Raw genomic sequence first — 17,646 nt, 5'->3', positions numbered from 1 at the left:
TCTGGGACCCAGAAGAAAGAACTGAGCTAAGTTCTGGCTCTGCCTCCGAGGTCATCCAGTGCAAGTCAGTGTCAGAGCACCCCAAATTCCTGGTCTCTGATTGGACACCCACTTTGAGAGAAAGCTCATCACCTATGGAGGCAGCCCTCCACTTCCTGAGCAGCTTTTGTCTTTATGAGCTAAGGCCCTCAAGTATGACCTTATTCAAATTCTACTTGCCACCTCTTGCCCCTGTGACTCCACAGGGGGAGCTTCTGTCATCTGGACTGTGGGCCAGTCTACTAGTCTCAGGTTCAAGGAAGGGTGAGTCGAATCCCACAGACACATTGTGATCCTTGTGTGTGAGGACTCCTGGGGGTTGGCCTTCCTGTCTGAGGGCCACAAAAGAGTGGTGTGTTCAGGTAAGGCTTCTGGCTCCACCCCACCCAGGGCCTGGCCAGGGCCAAAGTTGACCTATCTCAACTCAAAACCCCCCCATGCCAGCCCATCCCCCACTTACTGTTCATTCTCATAGTAGAGTTTGCCAATAGCCCAGGCGACAATGATAGGGCAGGGAATGCCTGAAAGGAGAGACATGCGCTGCAAGGGATGGACAGATGCATAGAGACCTTTAGGAAGTCACAAGGGGCCCAGGAGTGTGGTTTTGGGCTTCCAACTGTAGTTCATCTGTGACCTTATGGTGCTTGTCCAAGCACCTGCCCCCAACTTTAAGCCATCCTTTCCAAGCAAAGGATGGTGTGGTGGACAAGTGTCTTTGGGATGGTCACCTTGGGTAGGAGGAAGGCTTTCTGGAATGGCCTCTGGAATGTTTAGGGGGAAGAATGGCAGAAGCAGACACATCATGAGATGGCCCAGGGGCCGTGGGCGGAGCTGCACTGGGCCATTGGTTAAGACTGCACAGGGGCAGAGCCTGGGGCTGCATGGGAGGAGCAAGGCAGGCTAGGCTCCAGTCCTTGGCCTTGAGATGAAGGGGGGAGATTTTTACCAACAGTGCCCCTTCCCCAGGAGGCCCTCCTGCCCAGGGACCCTCACACCATCCAATGAAGAGGAAGAGCCACTTGCGCAGGTGCTCCGTGGAGTAGGTCATGACAATGGCGGTGTGCAGGTAGCAGCCCTCCACAAACATCCAGAAGAAGTTGGTGACCACAAAGTAGTTGAAGATGGTGGTGACGCAGCGGCACCAGACCTACACATGGGACGGGGTGGTGAGATGCCGGTGCCCCAGCAGAGAAGGTCCCACGGGGAGGCATAGGATGTCCCACTTTGGAGCTTATTGACAGGGTTCCACATACCACCAACTCCCAGTGAGGTAGCTCAGCCTCCCACCCTCACTTCTGGGCGGCCTCTCTCCCGTGCACTTCTTGCTTTCTCTCCTTTCCAATTTCTTCAGTCTCTTTTTGCTTATGTGGTATAGGGATGGAACCTAGGGCCTCCCACCTGCTAGACAACACTCTGTCACTGAGCCCCCAGCCCTAGCTTTTTAAGGCATCTGAAAATATTTTTATTTTGTAATAGGGTCTCATTAAATTGCCCAGGCTGGCTGTGAACTTACTATGTAGCCCAGGAATGCCTAGAACTTAAATTTTTTTTTCCTCAGTTTTCCAAGCAGCTGGGATTATAGGCCTGCCTCTACCATGTCTGATGTCTCTTTTGGAGGCTACTTGGCAACAGACTGGGCCAGAGCTGCACTGTTTTCCATGTCCTGTTTCAGGTCCCTTTGGCTACAGAGCTCATCATGCTGGGTCCCATTTAGGGATAGACTTTGAACTTTCACTTCAAAAGAAAGAAAACAAGATGGGCAATGGTGGTATACACCTTTAGTTCCAGCACTCAGGAGGCAGAGGCAGAGGCAGAGGCAGAGGCAGAGGCAGAGGCAGGCAGATCTCTGAGTTTGAGGCCAGTCTGGTCTATAGAGTGAGTCCAGGGCAACCAGAGCTACGTAGAGAAACCCTGTCTTAATAAAACAAGCAAACAAACACCCTAAGCAACTAAAAAAAAAAAAAAAAAAAAAAAAAAAAAAAAAAAATGGAGCCCTGAGGTATTGGAAGGGCTTGCTCATGATGGCTCGTGGTGGAAGGGTCTTGCTAGTTTTGAGGTCTCTACAAATTCGAGTACTTCTCTGAGCCTGAGGCAGCCACCTTGCCTGGTAGTGAGAGAAAAGGGAGGCACGGAGAGGTGAGCAGGGGTTGTGGTCAGGACTGCTACTGTGTTACTTATCAGTGGACCAAGATGGCTCCCTGTTTCTCTGCATGGTATGTAGGGAGGACAGGCACTGGCCCAGAGTCACACAGTGGGGACCTCTGAGCAGGGGACCAAGACATAGGCTTCTATCTCTGTGGCTTTCTCCTAGGGCTCCCTTACAGTCATATGGAGAATATGGAGATAGCAGCAGGTTGGGTGAGGGGAGGCCAGTCTACTTCCTCCCTGTATGGCCTAGCCATCTGGACCCTGGGTACTGCTCCTAGGCTGAGCTACCTGCTGCCCCATGGCTCTGCCCTACAGCCCCAGTCTTGATCCTGGGCCCATGTGGTTGCCATCTTTGGTGGGTGGGAGGCTATGAACTCCAAACACTAAATAAAGTCACCTTTTTTTCCCCAGGTGAAGGGCAGTCACATTAGTGCTAGCCAAGATTGGGGCTGGAGTGTACCTGACACCCCATTCCACTAGCCTGGCTGTGAGGCAGGGCCAAAGCAGGCTTCAGGCCAGGCCAAGTTAAGGATCAAGTGTGAGTGTGTGAGTGTGTGTGTGTGTGTGTGTGTGTGTGTGTGTGTGTGTGTGTGTGTGTTTTCAGGGCCAGGCCAGCCAAAGAAAATATACTGAGGCCTCTATGAGGTATGCCAGAGAGTAGGGTTGGCCCTCTTCTGGTCTACAGTTTTAAAGTGACTTGGACACTATCCTGTAACAGCCGGCACAAATCCAAGGTGGATACCTAACATGTACAGCCATGGTGTGGAGACACCACACTAGCAGTGTAACCTTTACTTCAGACAAGTATACTCCAGCCCCACTTGTAAGATGGGCAGGGGGCAGAGGGCAGGAAATGGGGTGATGGTTCTTTAGCTGGGAGCAACCCCAAAGCCTGGCCTAGGGTGGGTCACTACGAGAGATCTAGACTGTGAAGTGTCAGGCAGCAAAGGCAGGCACCCCCGAGCCCGAGGCCCCCAGAAATGACCTCATTTCCTTCGTGCACTTCGTGGTCGATGAGTTGCAGCAGGAACCATGTGACGTTTCTCAGGATGAAGGTGGTGATGAGGTTCCAGTGGATCACGTTCCTCAGGCAGCGGATACTCCTGTAGAGGCCCAGGTCAGTGTCAGCCGGGCTCATCTGGGCCTAGGGCTGGGGCATCAGCAGGGTAAGGACCAGATTGGGAAAGATTTGGCCTGGGATGAGGGTGGGGCTGCATCCCCAAGTCCCCCCTGGTGGTCACAGCCGGGACTGCTCTGCACCCTTCAGGCACGATGGTGGCCATGCCTCCCCCCCTCTCCCCAGTCCCTGGCTTAACCCATCTCTGGCCACCATTCCTGAGGCCCCAGAGTGAGGAGACAAAGATGAGGAGAAAGCACGGTAGAGATGGACTCACCGCAGGACTAAGAAAAGCAGGAAAGCGGCCACCAGGGCCACCACGGAAACACAGTGGCCCAGGTAGTTGACAATGAGGGCGACTCGGTAATGCAGGTCATACTTCCTCTGCTGGACAGACAGACAGGGAGGACAGAGGCATGGCTATGTGGGAGTAGGGCTGGTACTCCAGCCACTTCTGCCCTCACCTTGGGACTAAAGAGCCTATAAGTATCCTTGGGCTTCTAGAACTTCCACAGGTTGGCCTGGTGGCTTTATTATAATAAAGGGCTAAAGCCTGGAGCCACAGACCATGATCCAGCTACACTAGAGGCTGAGTTGGGAGGACTTTACCTGAGTAACCGAATGTCTCCAAAAGAAGAAACAGAGGGCTGAAGTGGAGGATCAGTGATAGAAAGCTTGTCTAGCATGTGTGGTCCTGGGTTCAATCCCCAACACACACACACACACACACACACACACACACACACACACACACACACACACACACACACAGAAGCAGCTGTGGTCAGGAATCGCAACACACATTTTTAGGGGCACATCTGGACACGGGCTATTCTGAGATGCCCTAGGGCTGTAGATGCAGATTTTAAAACTTGATGCTTCCCACAGTACCACACTTGAGTTTAGTCTCTGCTCAGATTCCAGCTGGCAGAACAACTGAAGGTGAGATGGCCCTTAGCTATGGCATCTGTACTATGGCATCAACTTTCTCTCCTGCCTTAGAAGCAGGGACCTATGGGAGGGTAGGAGGGGTAGGCTGGGATTGGTCCCTGAACATAGCAATAAGGATGTGCAGTGCAGAACACTTAGGAATGACACTCAATGGAACACAAGCCAGTCTACCTTGTGTCACCACCAGAGGAGCCATAAGAACACAGAGAGGGGAGAGGGTTGCTGAGAGAGAGAGGGGGGGGGGGCGCTTCTTTCTACCCGGGCTGTATGGCTTTCCTCATGCTCCCCTGGGGCCTCTCTGCGGATCACCTGGGCTTGCATTCTGCACCTTCACTTCTCAGACGAGGCAAGTGTTCTAGCCTCTGCCCTTGGACTTCATTTGAGAAGGGCTCCAGACCAACTGGGGACTTCTTTGGGTGAATGGGAGGAGAGGCATGGAGCTGGGACTTATCATTCTGGGTGTGAGGCACAGCTTGTTGGAGGTGGCGCTCAGAGGAAGACTGTTTGCCTAGAGTGTCTGAGGCCCCAGGTTGGATCACAGTACTAACCCTAATGGCAGTGGAGGGCTAGATCCTTAACAGTACTGAACCCATTCCCAGAGCAAGAGCCAGTACAAGGTGGCAAGGTCCCGGCAGGCCCAGCTTCCTGTCGGGATGGTCCTGGCAAAGTGGCATGTGTTTCTCCATTCTCCATGGAACAGAGGAAGACAAATGCCAGGTAGAAAGAGTGAGGCTCAGTGTAAGAGGACATAACGTGCCCACAGAGCCCCTTAGCTGCGGGGAGCATCATTACATGGCTGTGCCCTTTCTGTGTTACATGCCACCAGCTCAAGCTCTCTAGGAGGAGGACTCAATGGAGGATAGGAAATGCAGAAAGAATGTCCTGGGTGACACAAAGGCTGGTTCTGTTGCCCATGAGGTCCTTTGTGCTTAGCCTGAGTCCTAACACTCTATGAGGACCTGGGGGGGGGGGCGGGCAGGGTCACTCACCTTGTTATCCAAAATGGGTTCACAGTGTGAGTAGTTGATCCTTGAGGCCCACGTCCCATTCTCCAGGCATTCTCTGTAGGCATTGCCTAGAGAAGATGCCAACCACCAAAAGTCAGGTCACTTTCCCTCCTCCAAAACCCTCCCTGGTCCCCTGGTACCTGCAGGATAAGGTCCACACTCCTTAGTTTCCCTGGACCTGAAAACACAATGCATTACCTGAAAGCTAATATGAGTCATTTATATGAAAATCACACAAAGGGCTTTATCTTACACAGCAGCTGAAAGGCACACCGAAACCCATTTCAGACACTCTCTTTGACTAGCTCTTTGTGTGCCGTCTTTCATTTTTATTCCTCTGCCACAAAGCCAGACCCAATTGTGAGTCCTGGGTTGTGGCTGAAGATTGGCTGCTTTTACACAACAAACAATTTCCATCCCTGCTTTGACCATTTCCCATGTGCACTTCATACTCTTCTCCAATAGCGGCCACTTACACGGCATGTGCTTGCCTGCCCAGGTGCTTTTCTTGCTGAGTCTAATGGACAAGATACACTTGCTGTGCGGTCTTCATTCTGATTCTTTTTCTACGGAGGAGGAGACTGAGTCACGGGGAGAAACGAGAATACCGAGATGGTGAAGTCCGGCTCTGGCTTTTGTGTTCTTGACCTCTAGGCCACCAGGCTGTGGTGACGCAGAAGTTTTGGGATGCAAGCCTTTGCTCCTGCCCAGGAACTGTGACCACCGAGCAGGCCACTATATATTGGATATGTATGGATAACCAGTATCTACACCAAAGCTGAACATGATGTCCAACAGAACATTCTAGAGCAGCAGTGTCCAATGAACAGAAGCTCAAGCCTCACTGAGGGCAATGCATGAAGGCCAAAAATGTTCAGACCCCGTGTTCAACCTGACCTCTGACCCAGGAGGTTTAGACTCAAAGCCACTCTCTCCAGAACTCACCCCCATACCGTCCAGGCAAGAGGGGGGCCTCCTCCCTGAGATTCCCCCAAAGCCTTTCACCAGTCTTTGCTCTGCGTCATGGTCACCATTATAAGGAAGCTCACTTCCCCTTTGATTACAATTCTAAATGATCCATTGTTTGGGGGTGATTTGTACCAGGGCTCTGCTTACTGGCTAATGGGTGGCTGTTCGTGAGTTTTCTTTTTTGGCTCATGTTAGTTATACAATATAAAGCTAATTAAAATAAATAGCTTGGAGCACAGAGTCATAGGGCTGGAGGGGAAACTTTAGATTGTTTTTGGAAGCAGTAAAATCTGGGGAAAAAAAAGTTACTTAGAAACTCACTTCCGTTGAGCTGACAGTAAGCTCAGAGAGATGGGATTATTAAGAAGCACTTGCCAAAGAGCATAAAACAATGGGGGGGGGGAGAGTCTATTAGCTCAATTATGCTTTAATCTGGTGCTTCCAGCTCACAGAGTTTTCAAATTCAGCGTTTGAAAAACTTTACCCCGGTGTCTTCATCCAGAAGTCCAACTCTGTCAGGATACGGGATTGGCCGGGGGTGCCTCACAGTTACTGTGGCCATCAACAAGAAACCCCAGCACCTCTCCAGGGCTCAGTCCCCATAAAAAAGATATGAGAGATGGCTCAGTGGTTAGGACCACAAGCTGCTCCTGCAGAGGACCTGAGCTCAGTGCCTGCCACCCATATGGTAGCTTGCAACCATCCCTAGGTCCAGTTCCACAGGATCCAATACCTGGTTCTGACATCTTTGGGTACCAAGAACATACATGATATACAGACATACATGCAGGCGAAACACTCAAGCACATAAAATAAGATGAAATGAAATGAAATTTTAAAAATCACTTAAAAGTGAAGAGATGATGCACTCTGCAGAAAGAACCAGATTCCCAAGATCCTCCCACTCCTTTATCCAATGACAGTGCTTACCTGGGATCTCAAGGGGACACCTCCTCCACTGTTGGTAAGGAAGGTGGTCCTGTATACGGTTAATTGCCATGCTTGCTTTAAAAGCATCAATAGGTGTTTCTATTGCTCTCAAGAATGAAGTTTAACTTTCTTGGCATGATAATAAGATCTCTCTACCTCTGGACCCCATGTCTGCCTAGCACCACGTACACAGCTGGCATTTATTCTAATGGACCTAACATGTGCCCAGATCAATGCTGTTTCAGCCCCTGAGGCAATTTGCATGCTTTTTGTTCTCCAACAAACTCTCGCTCATCCTCAAACTAGCCCGACACCATCTCCCCCACAGGCCTACTCAGCACTCTGGAATTGAAGCCATCATCCCTTTACATCTAAGTACCTCTTCAAGAGAGTCTCCTTTCTTGGAACACAGCACTTTACCTTTTATTGCCCTTGGACTCCACAAACACAAACATTTTTGTATTATTGCACACAAACACACACACACACATCTCATATATGCACATAAGTGCTTGGATTCAGGTTCACAAAGCAAAATTTAGTTTGACTACAGCTGTAATGTTTTCTGTTCTATGCTGCTATAATGCCCCTTTTCACACTGCACATAAATGCTAGTCATGACCCGCAAAATCAATTTCACAGTCCACTATTGTCACACAATCTGAAGTTTTAAAAACAAAAATCTATTTTAGGGTATTTGCCATGATTCAGTGTGAGCTCTGTCACTTTGAATCTAGTCCTTCCTTTTGCTAGTGGACTTAAGCTCCCTGGTGACATATAGGAAGGCAGAGTTCATACTGGGGCCACTGTGTGCCCCCCAGGAGCAAGACTTTGAGGACATGTAGACAGCACTGAATGGACATAGATTTGCTAAACTTCGAAAAATCATTGTCTGAGATGTGGGATGTGGGAGTGAAAGGGGCTTCCCTCTGGGGGCCTAATGCTGTCTGGGGATGAGTTTCTAGCTATCCACACCGGGTACCAGGAGACAGGAAGGCAGATGTGCCTGCGCTTTGAGAAGCTGTCTGCTACAGCTAATGAGGGCACTGAGCCCTCAGGCACAGCCTTGGACAGGAGAGTGGAGGAGCCTCCTCCCTTTAAACCACAGGAGGATGGGCACATACAGTCTCAGTTCAGATGTCCAGGCCAGAACGGTGGGGCTGGATGTAGTGCGGTGGATACCTGTTACCACAGCAACACAGATGCACCTGCTGAAGATCAATGCTGATAGTGTGCAGTCTGTCCTGCCATGGATATCAGGGTCTGAGTGCTACAGGTGAGGGATTCCCCAGAGTGACAGTGGACTGTTGAGCAACAGGTTCTCTGCATTTCAGGTGCTGATGCGTTGCTAAGAGTTTCTCATTCGGGGGCTCACCTGAGGCCATTTAGAAGCCTGAGCGGGAGATGGGAATCTATCATCTACCTCTAATTTTGTCTCTGGGTGGCTAGGTGACTATAGCCAAGTCTTTTCTCTTTTGCCTTAGTCTCCTCTCAGAAAAAATCATTTCCATTGGCTCCCAACAAGACAACTGGCATCTTAGGTAGGTTGTTTATCTACTAAGTGGGTATTTCTATTTTGCTAAATGCCAACCATGAAGCCACTCTGATAGTTCCGAGCATCTCGACATCTAAATGCTCTCAATGTTAGCACCTTTATGTCTCATAGCCTCACTAATAAGACAGGGACCATGTAGAGCAGACTGTAGTGGGTCATTTGAGGAAGTAATTCAAGAGGCAGGCTAGGCATAGGAGAAAGAGTGGGGGAGATGGTGCTGGTGGAGGTGATGCTTATATTGCCTATTTGGAAAGAGTTATAAGGGCAGGTGAAGGTTGGGAGATAGAAGTGACAAATACGGAAATCAGTAGGATTGAACCTTTCAGCACCACGGACAGCAAAACAAAAGCGCCAGGCAGATCACCATCTCTTTGGTGGGACGACCTTGGAGAGCTCCTGACTGCTTAGGTCCTGTGTTGGTCCAGTTCCTCCAGCAGCTTCCACAGCTGCTGTCACCCCAAGAGTCCGGCCGTTCACCTCTCATTGCTACATGCTCTTCTAGGATTGTTCTATTCTTGATTCCTATTTAAAAGGCCCTTCTTCATTGCCACCCCACCCACAGGCTGCCTGCAGTGAGAACTTTTATCTCCAGGCTGAGACCCCCTAAGGCACGCATTTCACTCTAATCTGCCCCCTTCTTAAGTGCTGAATAGAGTTGAACACACAGGGATGGGCCAAGGCTGATGTTGTTGCCTAGGTTACTGGGGACCTAAAAGAGTAAGGGAGACTCGGGGCAAGCCAAGAGGAGAGTTGACATCCTTCAATGCCTGAACTCTTCCACACTGCACAGCAACACACGCACGCACGCACGCGCGCGCACACACACACACACACACACAGGAGGCAACTGAATCTCTCAAACATCCAATGACAAGCCAAGAGCACTGTTGGAACTTCAGCCACCAAAGTCCAAGCCCCTGTCCTAGGGGTGGTGGTGAAATCTGTCTCAAATGGTAAACCCTGTGGGCAGCAACCTTCACTTTCAGACACAGTTGTGTTGCTCTGAGGGGACTGCATAAGAAACTGATTCTGTGAGCATTTAAAAAATTTAAATTTAAATTATTTTTCTTCTTTTTTATATTTATTTATTTAATCATTTTACAGCCTGATCTAACCCAGCCACCCAGCTCTCTTAGCTAGATATAAACAATCAGTTTCTCTCTGCTTCTGCAATAGTCTGAATAGAATAGCCTTCCTCACCATTTAAACAAGGGTAGAATAGTTTTCCTTAGCATCATTCATTAATTGAATAAAATCTCTCTCTCTCTCTCTCTCTCTCTCTCTCTCTCTCTCTCTCTCTCTCTAATAAAAAAAGAATTTAAGAGGGGAAGTAAACTTCTCCCTCATTTGGACTGTTGGGAATCAAAGAGGAAAAGGAAGTGACATGTCTGTGGTCATCCGATAGGGTGGAGCCTCCCCTGGGGAACACAGGCTCCTGAGATTGCACAGAGCCAGTTTTTCTCTAAGGAAGGGCCTTTTCCCACCACACCTAAGCTCACTGTCACCAAACTGTGCCATCTCTGCAGGGTGTGGGACTCCTGGTAACCACACTCCTAGAAAAAAATGCCTTAGGGATCACATAGCCCAACTCAATCTCCCCATTGCCTGAAGCCCAGCTACTCCAGGCTAAACCATTTCTCCACTGAAATATTGGGCCTTGACTGACTCATTTTCTTGCTTGGTGAGAAGGAAGCCCACGCAGCGTCTCCCAGCCTGGCCTTCACTGCCTGGCCTGGGCAGCCGTGATGTTTGGAATGACTAACTGTTGATGAGACCACTGGAGAGGTATCCCTAGAGCTGGGTAGTTGAGACATTGTTGTGGTAACAACAGAAAGTTCCCTGGCCTCCCAAATGAGGTGTGCCTCCCTGTGAGCCTGGTCCTGTATAGCCGCTGCCACAGCACAGTTAGGATAGGCTGGACCTGGGACCACTTGGCACATCTTGCTTGCATTTAGAAAGCAGGTGACCAGAGATCGGGCAACTGGTGATGGTCACACTTGTTTGGGCTCAGCCTGACCTAGAAAGGTTGTTGGACTAAAGGGCTGGGAATCTGCTATTGCCCACCATAGACACTGGAGCTGCTTGCCTATGACACCTAAGGCAGAGAATTTTCACCCCCTTTGCTGTTGTGCATGTGGACACTGCTGTGTGGGTTTTGACTGTCTATACTGAACCTAAAATGGTTTCTTTACTCATTGTGTACTGCCATCCCTGACTGGGAAAAATGGTAACAGCAGTGTGTACTTACACGAAACAGTTATGGAGACATTGTGCAATTTAGGCTCATGAAGGAGGGCAGAGACGAGTGGGATGCACTTCACTGTGGACATCACTGCTTTCCCAGGAGAGGAAACTACGGGGAATCCTGACTTGGTGCCCTAACCTCTGCTCCTCAGTTCAGCCATCCCTAGCAATGCTCAGTGGCCCATTTCCATGATGTTGGTCTGCCATGATATGCTAACCTGTGCAGGGACTAAAAGGGAGGTGGGATGGGGACCTTGACGCACAGGCTGTTCTGGAACTAAGGAATGTGAGGAGAAAGGGACCCTCCTAAAGCACAGATACATTTGCCAGTGGTAAGACAAGTAGCCATCGTGAGAAAAGTCAAGCTGGCTCTCAACCCAAGGCTCTTTCAAAGTAATGGCTGGAGTGGACCTCTGGCTGCAAGACCATGCCCCACCACCAACACTAGAGCAGCCTTTTGAAGGTCCACTCTCTCCTAGCAGCCTACGGACACCAGGCATTCTCAGGTGCTTCCTTTCAACACAACATTTAGAGACCACACTACCCCAGAATGACAATCTCCATAGTGTGGGGTGTCCCCCTCATGCCCAAGAACAGGGTCACTCCTCCTTCCAGGCCCCAGATTGCTGCCTGCTACTCTCTCCTCCTGCCTCTTCAGTCCACAAGGAGCCACACGGACTGTTCCCACACACACACACTTTGACATGTCCCCACAAAGTCAACATCATCTCTTCACACAGATAAGGGAACTAGGAATGCAGTATCAACACCAAGAAAATGAAACCAGCGTTAATGTCCATTATGAAAAATGGGTGGATCTGGAAAGTATTATATTAAGTGAGGTGGCCCGGACTCAGAAAGATGAAAATGTCACGTTCAATCCTAATTTTACTGTGTGTATGTAAGTAAGAGAATATGAGAGGGGGTATAGAGTATAAAACAGTATAGGAGATCCAGGAGAGGAGAGTACGAGATGTTAAGGAAGCTGTGGGAGCTGGGGAGGCAAAGAAAGGATGGATGTGACATAAAACTGGAGAGGAGTTACTCTGGACAGGAGAGTGGACAGGGAGAAGAGGGAAGAGAAACAATTTGTACTCTTGAGCGAAGCAAAGCAAAGCAAAGCAAAACAAATGTACTAGTAGCATAGGCTAATGAAAACATACTAGGCTCAAAGGCTTAAGATACTAGCCCAGACAGCCTGTTTAGATCTCTGGAACCCATGTAAAGAACTGACTCCATCAACTTGTCCCCTGACCTCTACATGTATGCTGTGGCATGTGCCCCACCTTGCATGCCATACACACACTTGTACACATGATAATGAAAGTATAAACTTCACTCTAATGAAGAAAAGGAAAGAGAAAGAAGACAAAGAATCAGGATGCGGCCAGTCACCAAGGAACCATAGCCCTGCACTGAGGCCGCCTTCCACATCCCCCACAGGCTCCTTGCACCCCCCCTGCCTTGGCAGGTACTGCTGAGGTACCACGTTTCTGACTGTGGGGAACAGTGGTAGGTGGTCAGCAGGGCCCACGTGACTGAACTTGAACACAGCTAAGAACAAGTCCTTTAGGGTGCTGGAGGGTAAGTTTCCTCCCTTAGGGAAGACTCCAGGGCTCCAGATTTCTGCAGTTGCTGGTGGCAGTCAGAGGGAAGACACGGAATGGTGCTGAAGAGAGGAGCACCATCCCATGGCCTTAGACTAAGATTCAGAGGGCATGTCCTGAAAAATCAAGCAGCATCCCTCCAGAATTCTTGGTCCTGTGCCATGGGGCTACAGACAGACAGACAGCATCTTTATGTCTTGCAAGAAGGAAAGGCTCCAGCACCTCTGTGGTCCTCCTCTTTCCTGCTCACAAACCCTCCCCCTATGTGACATATCACTGGCTCAGTTCTTCCAGCCCCAGTGAAACACTTCCTCCAGGAAGCCTTCCCGACTTACTCCTCATCCTCCCATTGTCTCGGGCAGCTGTCATTGCTAGTTCACCCAGAAGACAATACTAAGAAGTTCTCTGGCAGCATCTGTTGCTCTCTAGGAGAGCAGGAGCCTTGGAAGGTGGGCTGAGGCTTTACGTGCCTTTGGGAAAGGGTAGCACAGGCTGATAGTAAGCACAGATTCAATGATGCTGGCAGGGATCGGGAAGGTGGGGGAAGCTCAGGACAGACTTCTCTGTATCCCAGGTTTCTCCCCCACAAGGTGGGAAGATGTGAGAGCATGGCTGGTCTTTCCCTACCTGAAGTGACAAGTGGACAGTTCTAGATTCTGGTGTCCTGAGAGTTTCCATGCCTGCACACTCTCCCCTCCCCCTCCACTAGCCACCTTCTGTGATGGGAGAACCTACCCTGACTTCCCTCTCTCTTAGCAGAAAAACATCCCTCTGCCCAGAAACTTCCTGTTTGTGGAAAGTGAAAGAGACTGGGGGTGATCATGTCTCCCTGGAGGCAGAGACAAGGCAGACCAGTTTCTGCATCTGCAGCCTCTAAACTCCTTGCCCCAGAGGCGTGGGTCTGTCTTGGACCCTCAGATCTGCAGCCTCAACAAATGTCACACGCTTGCTGTTGCAGCCCCCCCACCCCCCGGAAGCCTCCCAGGCATGGCGCAGGGCCAGCTAGGTCCTTATCCCAATCTGACTGTTGATTTGTGCAGGTTTCATTTATAGGAAGTCTAGAGCTCCTGAGGCCAAGGGCTTTGCAGGTTTCGCTGTCTCTCATAATGCCAAAGAGGGGGTTCCCACATAAGGACACAGACCTGGTGGGAGGTTCCTCTGTCTAGTAGTCCCTTTGGTTGCATTTCCATTTTAGAATGGGGTTCTGGGAAGTGAGGCTTGAGTCTTCCTCACTGGCTAGTTAAGGGAGATATCCCTTTTTTTCCTTGCCCCAAGGATGCTTCAATACATATTAGCCCCATTGTTCCCTCTTGGCATGAACACAGAGGACAAGGTGGAGAGAGCAGTGTTCCTGAAAGAGGAAGGTGGTGTACATCCTGGGGAGCCACAGGGGTTACCATATGCAGCCAAGGGCCAGGCCAGAGATGAAAGGGAGGGCCAGGACAGGGAGAACAGGATGAGGCAGGCGACCTGTGGACAGAGAGAGCAGGGGGAGAGAAGGAAAAGTGAGAGGTGGGGAGGGAGAGAGTTGGAATGAGGAGACAAGGATGAAAGGAGGGGGAAGGAAAGAAGAGGGGAGCAGAAGGAGGGGAGAGAGGGGACCGGGAAGAGAGAGGAGGGAGGAGAACACCTGGAGATGTGGATCAAGATCCACAGGCTCAGAGAAGTCGGTGCAGGGGAGGGCGGAGCAGAGTGGAATTTAGGTGCGCTGAATCCCCAAGTAAGCTACTGCTAGAAACCCACTTCCTTTCTCCCCACAGGTGGGAGCCTGGGACCCAGGAAAAATGGGGCTTCACCTTGGGTTATACTCTGCATGCCCATTTTCGGATTGGTTTTAGCTGCCTAGGATTTGAACCTAGGCTTGAGAAAGCTCGAGGGGATGGAGGTCACCTCCCATTGGACTCTCGGGATTCCTGGCAGTCAGAGCTTGGAGCAAGTGAGCAGGAACCACTGTGTCTCTACCCATCAGACCCCAACACAGAGATGAAAGACCCTCCCTTCAGAGAACATTGCAGCGAGCTCCAGAGTGAAGAGCAGTGGCCGTGTCCAGCTGGTCACTGCATCATCTCTGTCCCACGCTCCTGGCTGGGCCCCTGACTCCAGAGCCCTTTAATACCCTTTGTTCTTGTTTTTAATTGGTGTATATTAATTGTACAAAGTAATAGGTTTTATTATGTCCATGCCCTTTCCTAATTTTGTGATTAGTGTGTGTGTGTGTGTGTGTGTTGCATACACACACATGCTTGATGGGGAGGGTACATGACACAGCACACATGTGGAGGTCAGAGGACAACTCTGTTCAGTCAGTTCTTTTCTTTCTTTTCTTCCACTTTTACATGGGTTCCAGGGATCAAACTCAGGCCCTAGGTTTGTGGGCTAACCTCTACCCACTGAACCATCTCACCAGCCTCTCCTTTTTCCCCCTTGAGACAGACCTGGAAATCACTACACAGACCTTGCTGACCTCTGACTCAGAAATATGCCTCCACCTCCCAAGTGCTAGGATTAGTGATACTCATCACCACACCTAGCCCTCCCATATCCTTATTACAAAGCCCTTCTCTGATTAACCTGACAGAGCCGTTTCCTGGAAGCCTGGGTTTAGGATTCTGCTCCATTAGGAGCTAAGTTACTTCAAGTCTTCGAGCTTCTGTTATCCGATACGTAACATAAGGACAACTCTAAGTCTCCATCTCTAGGCATGGTAAGTACATTGGGCAGACAGGTGTACCAGAGCTCAGGGTGGGAGAGGGGACACACAGGCACTAAGGTGGTTCTGCCATGGATTTGGGTGTGTGCCCCTGCCTAAGTTCCTTCTCTTCCTTTGGCCATTGTTGGCCATGGCATCTGGTGTCCACTTCTGCATGAGACCAATCGCAGCTCTGGATGTGTTCTCTGACACCTGCTCCCACATGTTCCAACACCTGCCCCATACCTCACCTCCACCCCCCTGGCGTCCTCAATGGCTCAAAGCCCCCACTGTGTACAGCCATTTCTTTTCTGCAACTCCTGCTCCCTAGCCACCTCCTCTCCCTCTTTGTCAATTCCAGCACCCAAGGCCACTTGCATGGGAAGCCTTCTCTGCTCCCAAAGCATCTTCTCCACCAGAGGGCAGTTGCAGTGTGCTTACCCCCTCCTCTCTCTCCCTGAGACTGAGAGAACCTCAGCTTAGCTCCTCTCTAGTCACAACCTTCCTCTGGCTCCTTCCTATAATTACAATAAAGCCCTTTGCAGTGCTGAGAATCTCCAGCCCTCCATGCCCCTCTCTGGTCTCTTATTAGTTTTTTTGTCCTATTACGTTCTACAACACTGCATAGTACCCAGGCACTAAGCACACCCCATCCGCAGGCCTCATATGGCTCATTCTGGGCTGGAACACCTCCATCTACCTATTATATAACCACTTGCTGAATCAAACCTACCTCATCAGAAGGCTGAATCCTCGCCAGTCCTCCAGCCTAGGAGGCTTGAGCCTTCTCAGACCCTCCTTGCAAAATGAGCCATACACAGTCACTCCTGGAGATGGTGTTGACCTGAGCTTGCCTGAGGGTCATGGCTCCCTGCCTACCTTGGTACATAGGAGCTAGGTAACTGTGCCCCACCCTTAGGCTCTGTAACCCAGGCCAGAAAACAGTGTGGGTCTTTGGGGGAGTGGCAGTGGTGGGGTTGTGGGTACTAGGCTCTCCTGGAGAGTCTGACACATGGCAGTGGTTAGCACTTAGAGGCTCTGTGCAGGTCCTCTGCGCTCAGCTGAGCTAAGGGACCACAAGCACTTCTGCAGACACTGTCATTCCCTCAGGGCGTTTCTTATCCTGAAGTGATGTCTGCCCTCTGAGAAGGCCGGAACTGGGGAGGGGAAAGGGTGGTTGTCACATGATGAGATTAGGGTGCTTTTCCCTCAGGCTTCTCACTGAACGGTTTTCTCCTGGAGGCCTTTCTAAAGAATGGTATCACCGAAAGGCCAGCAGAAGGAAGCAGTAGTGCTGGGCTGGCTGGAGTAGGGGGGTGGGGGACATCAATCATGCATTTTCACTGTTGTCAGACCCCTCTTCCAGCCAGGGCTGAGGAGTGCACCCTCCCAGCTCCAGGTATCTCCCTGAGCCAGCACCCCACCCCCAGCTCAGCGTTCTCCAGGAGCTAAGGTACAGGCAGCACTTTGGTCCAAATAAAGAAAATTGTTCATTAAACACCAAGGGCTAATTGCCACCACATTTGCCAACCTCAGTGGCATCCTGGACCTTTTTTTTTTTTTTTTTTTCCCAGCTTCTCATTGGATTTGAGAGGAGGGGTCTGTATGCAATGTCCCTGCCCCTCTTTCTTCCCGTAATCTCCTGGCTTTCCCTGAAGCAGCGAAGTTACTATTCTGTTCCGTCTGTCCCACTGTCATTTCAAGGGCAGCCTCAATACAGTACAGTTGCCGTGGCCAGCACATAGTAGGTGTTCGGCAGTTGGTTGTATGATGCTGTGTTGGGCTCTGCTCTGGAAGAGCAGGTAGAGAGTTTCAGGCCGCTTGGAGGGAACAGGGTAAGAGCTCAGCTTGGTCACTCCTCCTGGCCACGTATGGCCCTTAGCCTTAGCCCTTTTGAGTTAGGTACCTAATCTCTCCACTGCCCAACTTCACGGCGATGGCAATTTCACTAAAAGTATAATTTCCTCAGTTACTTCTGGGAGGGAACTTGAAGTCAGTCCTTTTCTTGCATACCTCCTGGTTCGGGATCCTCACTACCTCCCAATGAGATCTGTTTTAATCATGCTTAGTAGGCATTTCTCAGGTGATGTGGAAACCTTTCTCTGTGACTCTTCTACACTCACAGACCTTTCTTTTATTAGGAGCATCCAGCCCTAGCCTTTTCAGAACAGGGCTTCTCCATCCACCCAGGGAGCATAGCCTGGCCCCAGTGCAGCAGGCACCGTGGCCTTGCTTTAAGTTCCTATAAGGTGAAGGCTTCCTTGCCCCCAGAGAGCAGGGACATGCATGTGTATGTGTTGATGGAGGAGGCAGATCATAATTTAGACATAGTACTGCCAGGCTATCACAGCTTGCCACAGAGTCTCAGCAGTACCATGTTAACCTGGAGG

The 17,646-nt window shown here is 50.3% G+C and overlaps 1 protein-coding gene across 7 annotated transcripts in view; it reads right to left on the bottom strand.

Moving 5' to 3' along the window:
• Window positions 1-17,646, bottom strand: part of Crhr2 (corticotropin releasing hormone receptor 2) — a 42,913-nt gene that overhangs the window by 8,085 nt on the left and 17,182 nt on the right. For 2 of the 7 annotated variants that reach the window (XM_051152317.1, XM_051152313.1), the window contains 5 exons: window positions 5,245-5,330; window positions 3,582-3,691; window positions 3,173-3,290; window positions 1,033-1,186; window positions 500-560 (listed from right to left, as the gene is read on the bottom strand). In XM_051152317.1, coding sequence (XP_051008274.1) covers window positions 500-560; window positions 1,033-1,186; window positions 3,173-3,290; window positions 3,582-3,691; window positions 5,245-5,330 — 529 coding nt within the window. Of the gene's footprint in view, window positions 1-499; window positions 561-1,032; window positions 1,187-3,172; window positions 3,338-3,581; window positions 3,692-5,244; window positions 5,331-17,646 lie in introns of those variants that run through there. The other 5 variants (XM_051152318.1, XM_051152314.1, XM_051152315.1 and 2 more) reach the window with 4 other exon arrangements.

The sequence above is a fragment of the Acomys russatus genome, chromosome 10 (assembly GCF_903995435.1).
Source record: "Acomys russatus chromosome 10, mAcoRus1.1, whole genome shotgun sequence".
NCBI classification, from domain to species: Eukaryota; Metazoa; Chordata; class Mammalia; order Rodentia; family Muridae; genus Acomys; species Acomys russatus.
This window is presented reverse-complemented; position numbering and strand designations above follow the sequence as displayed.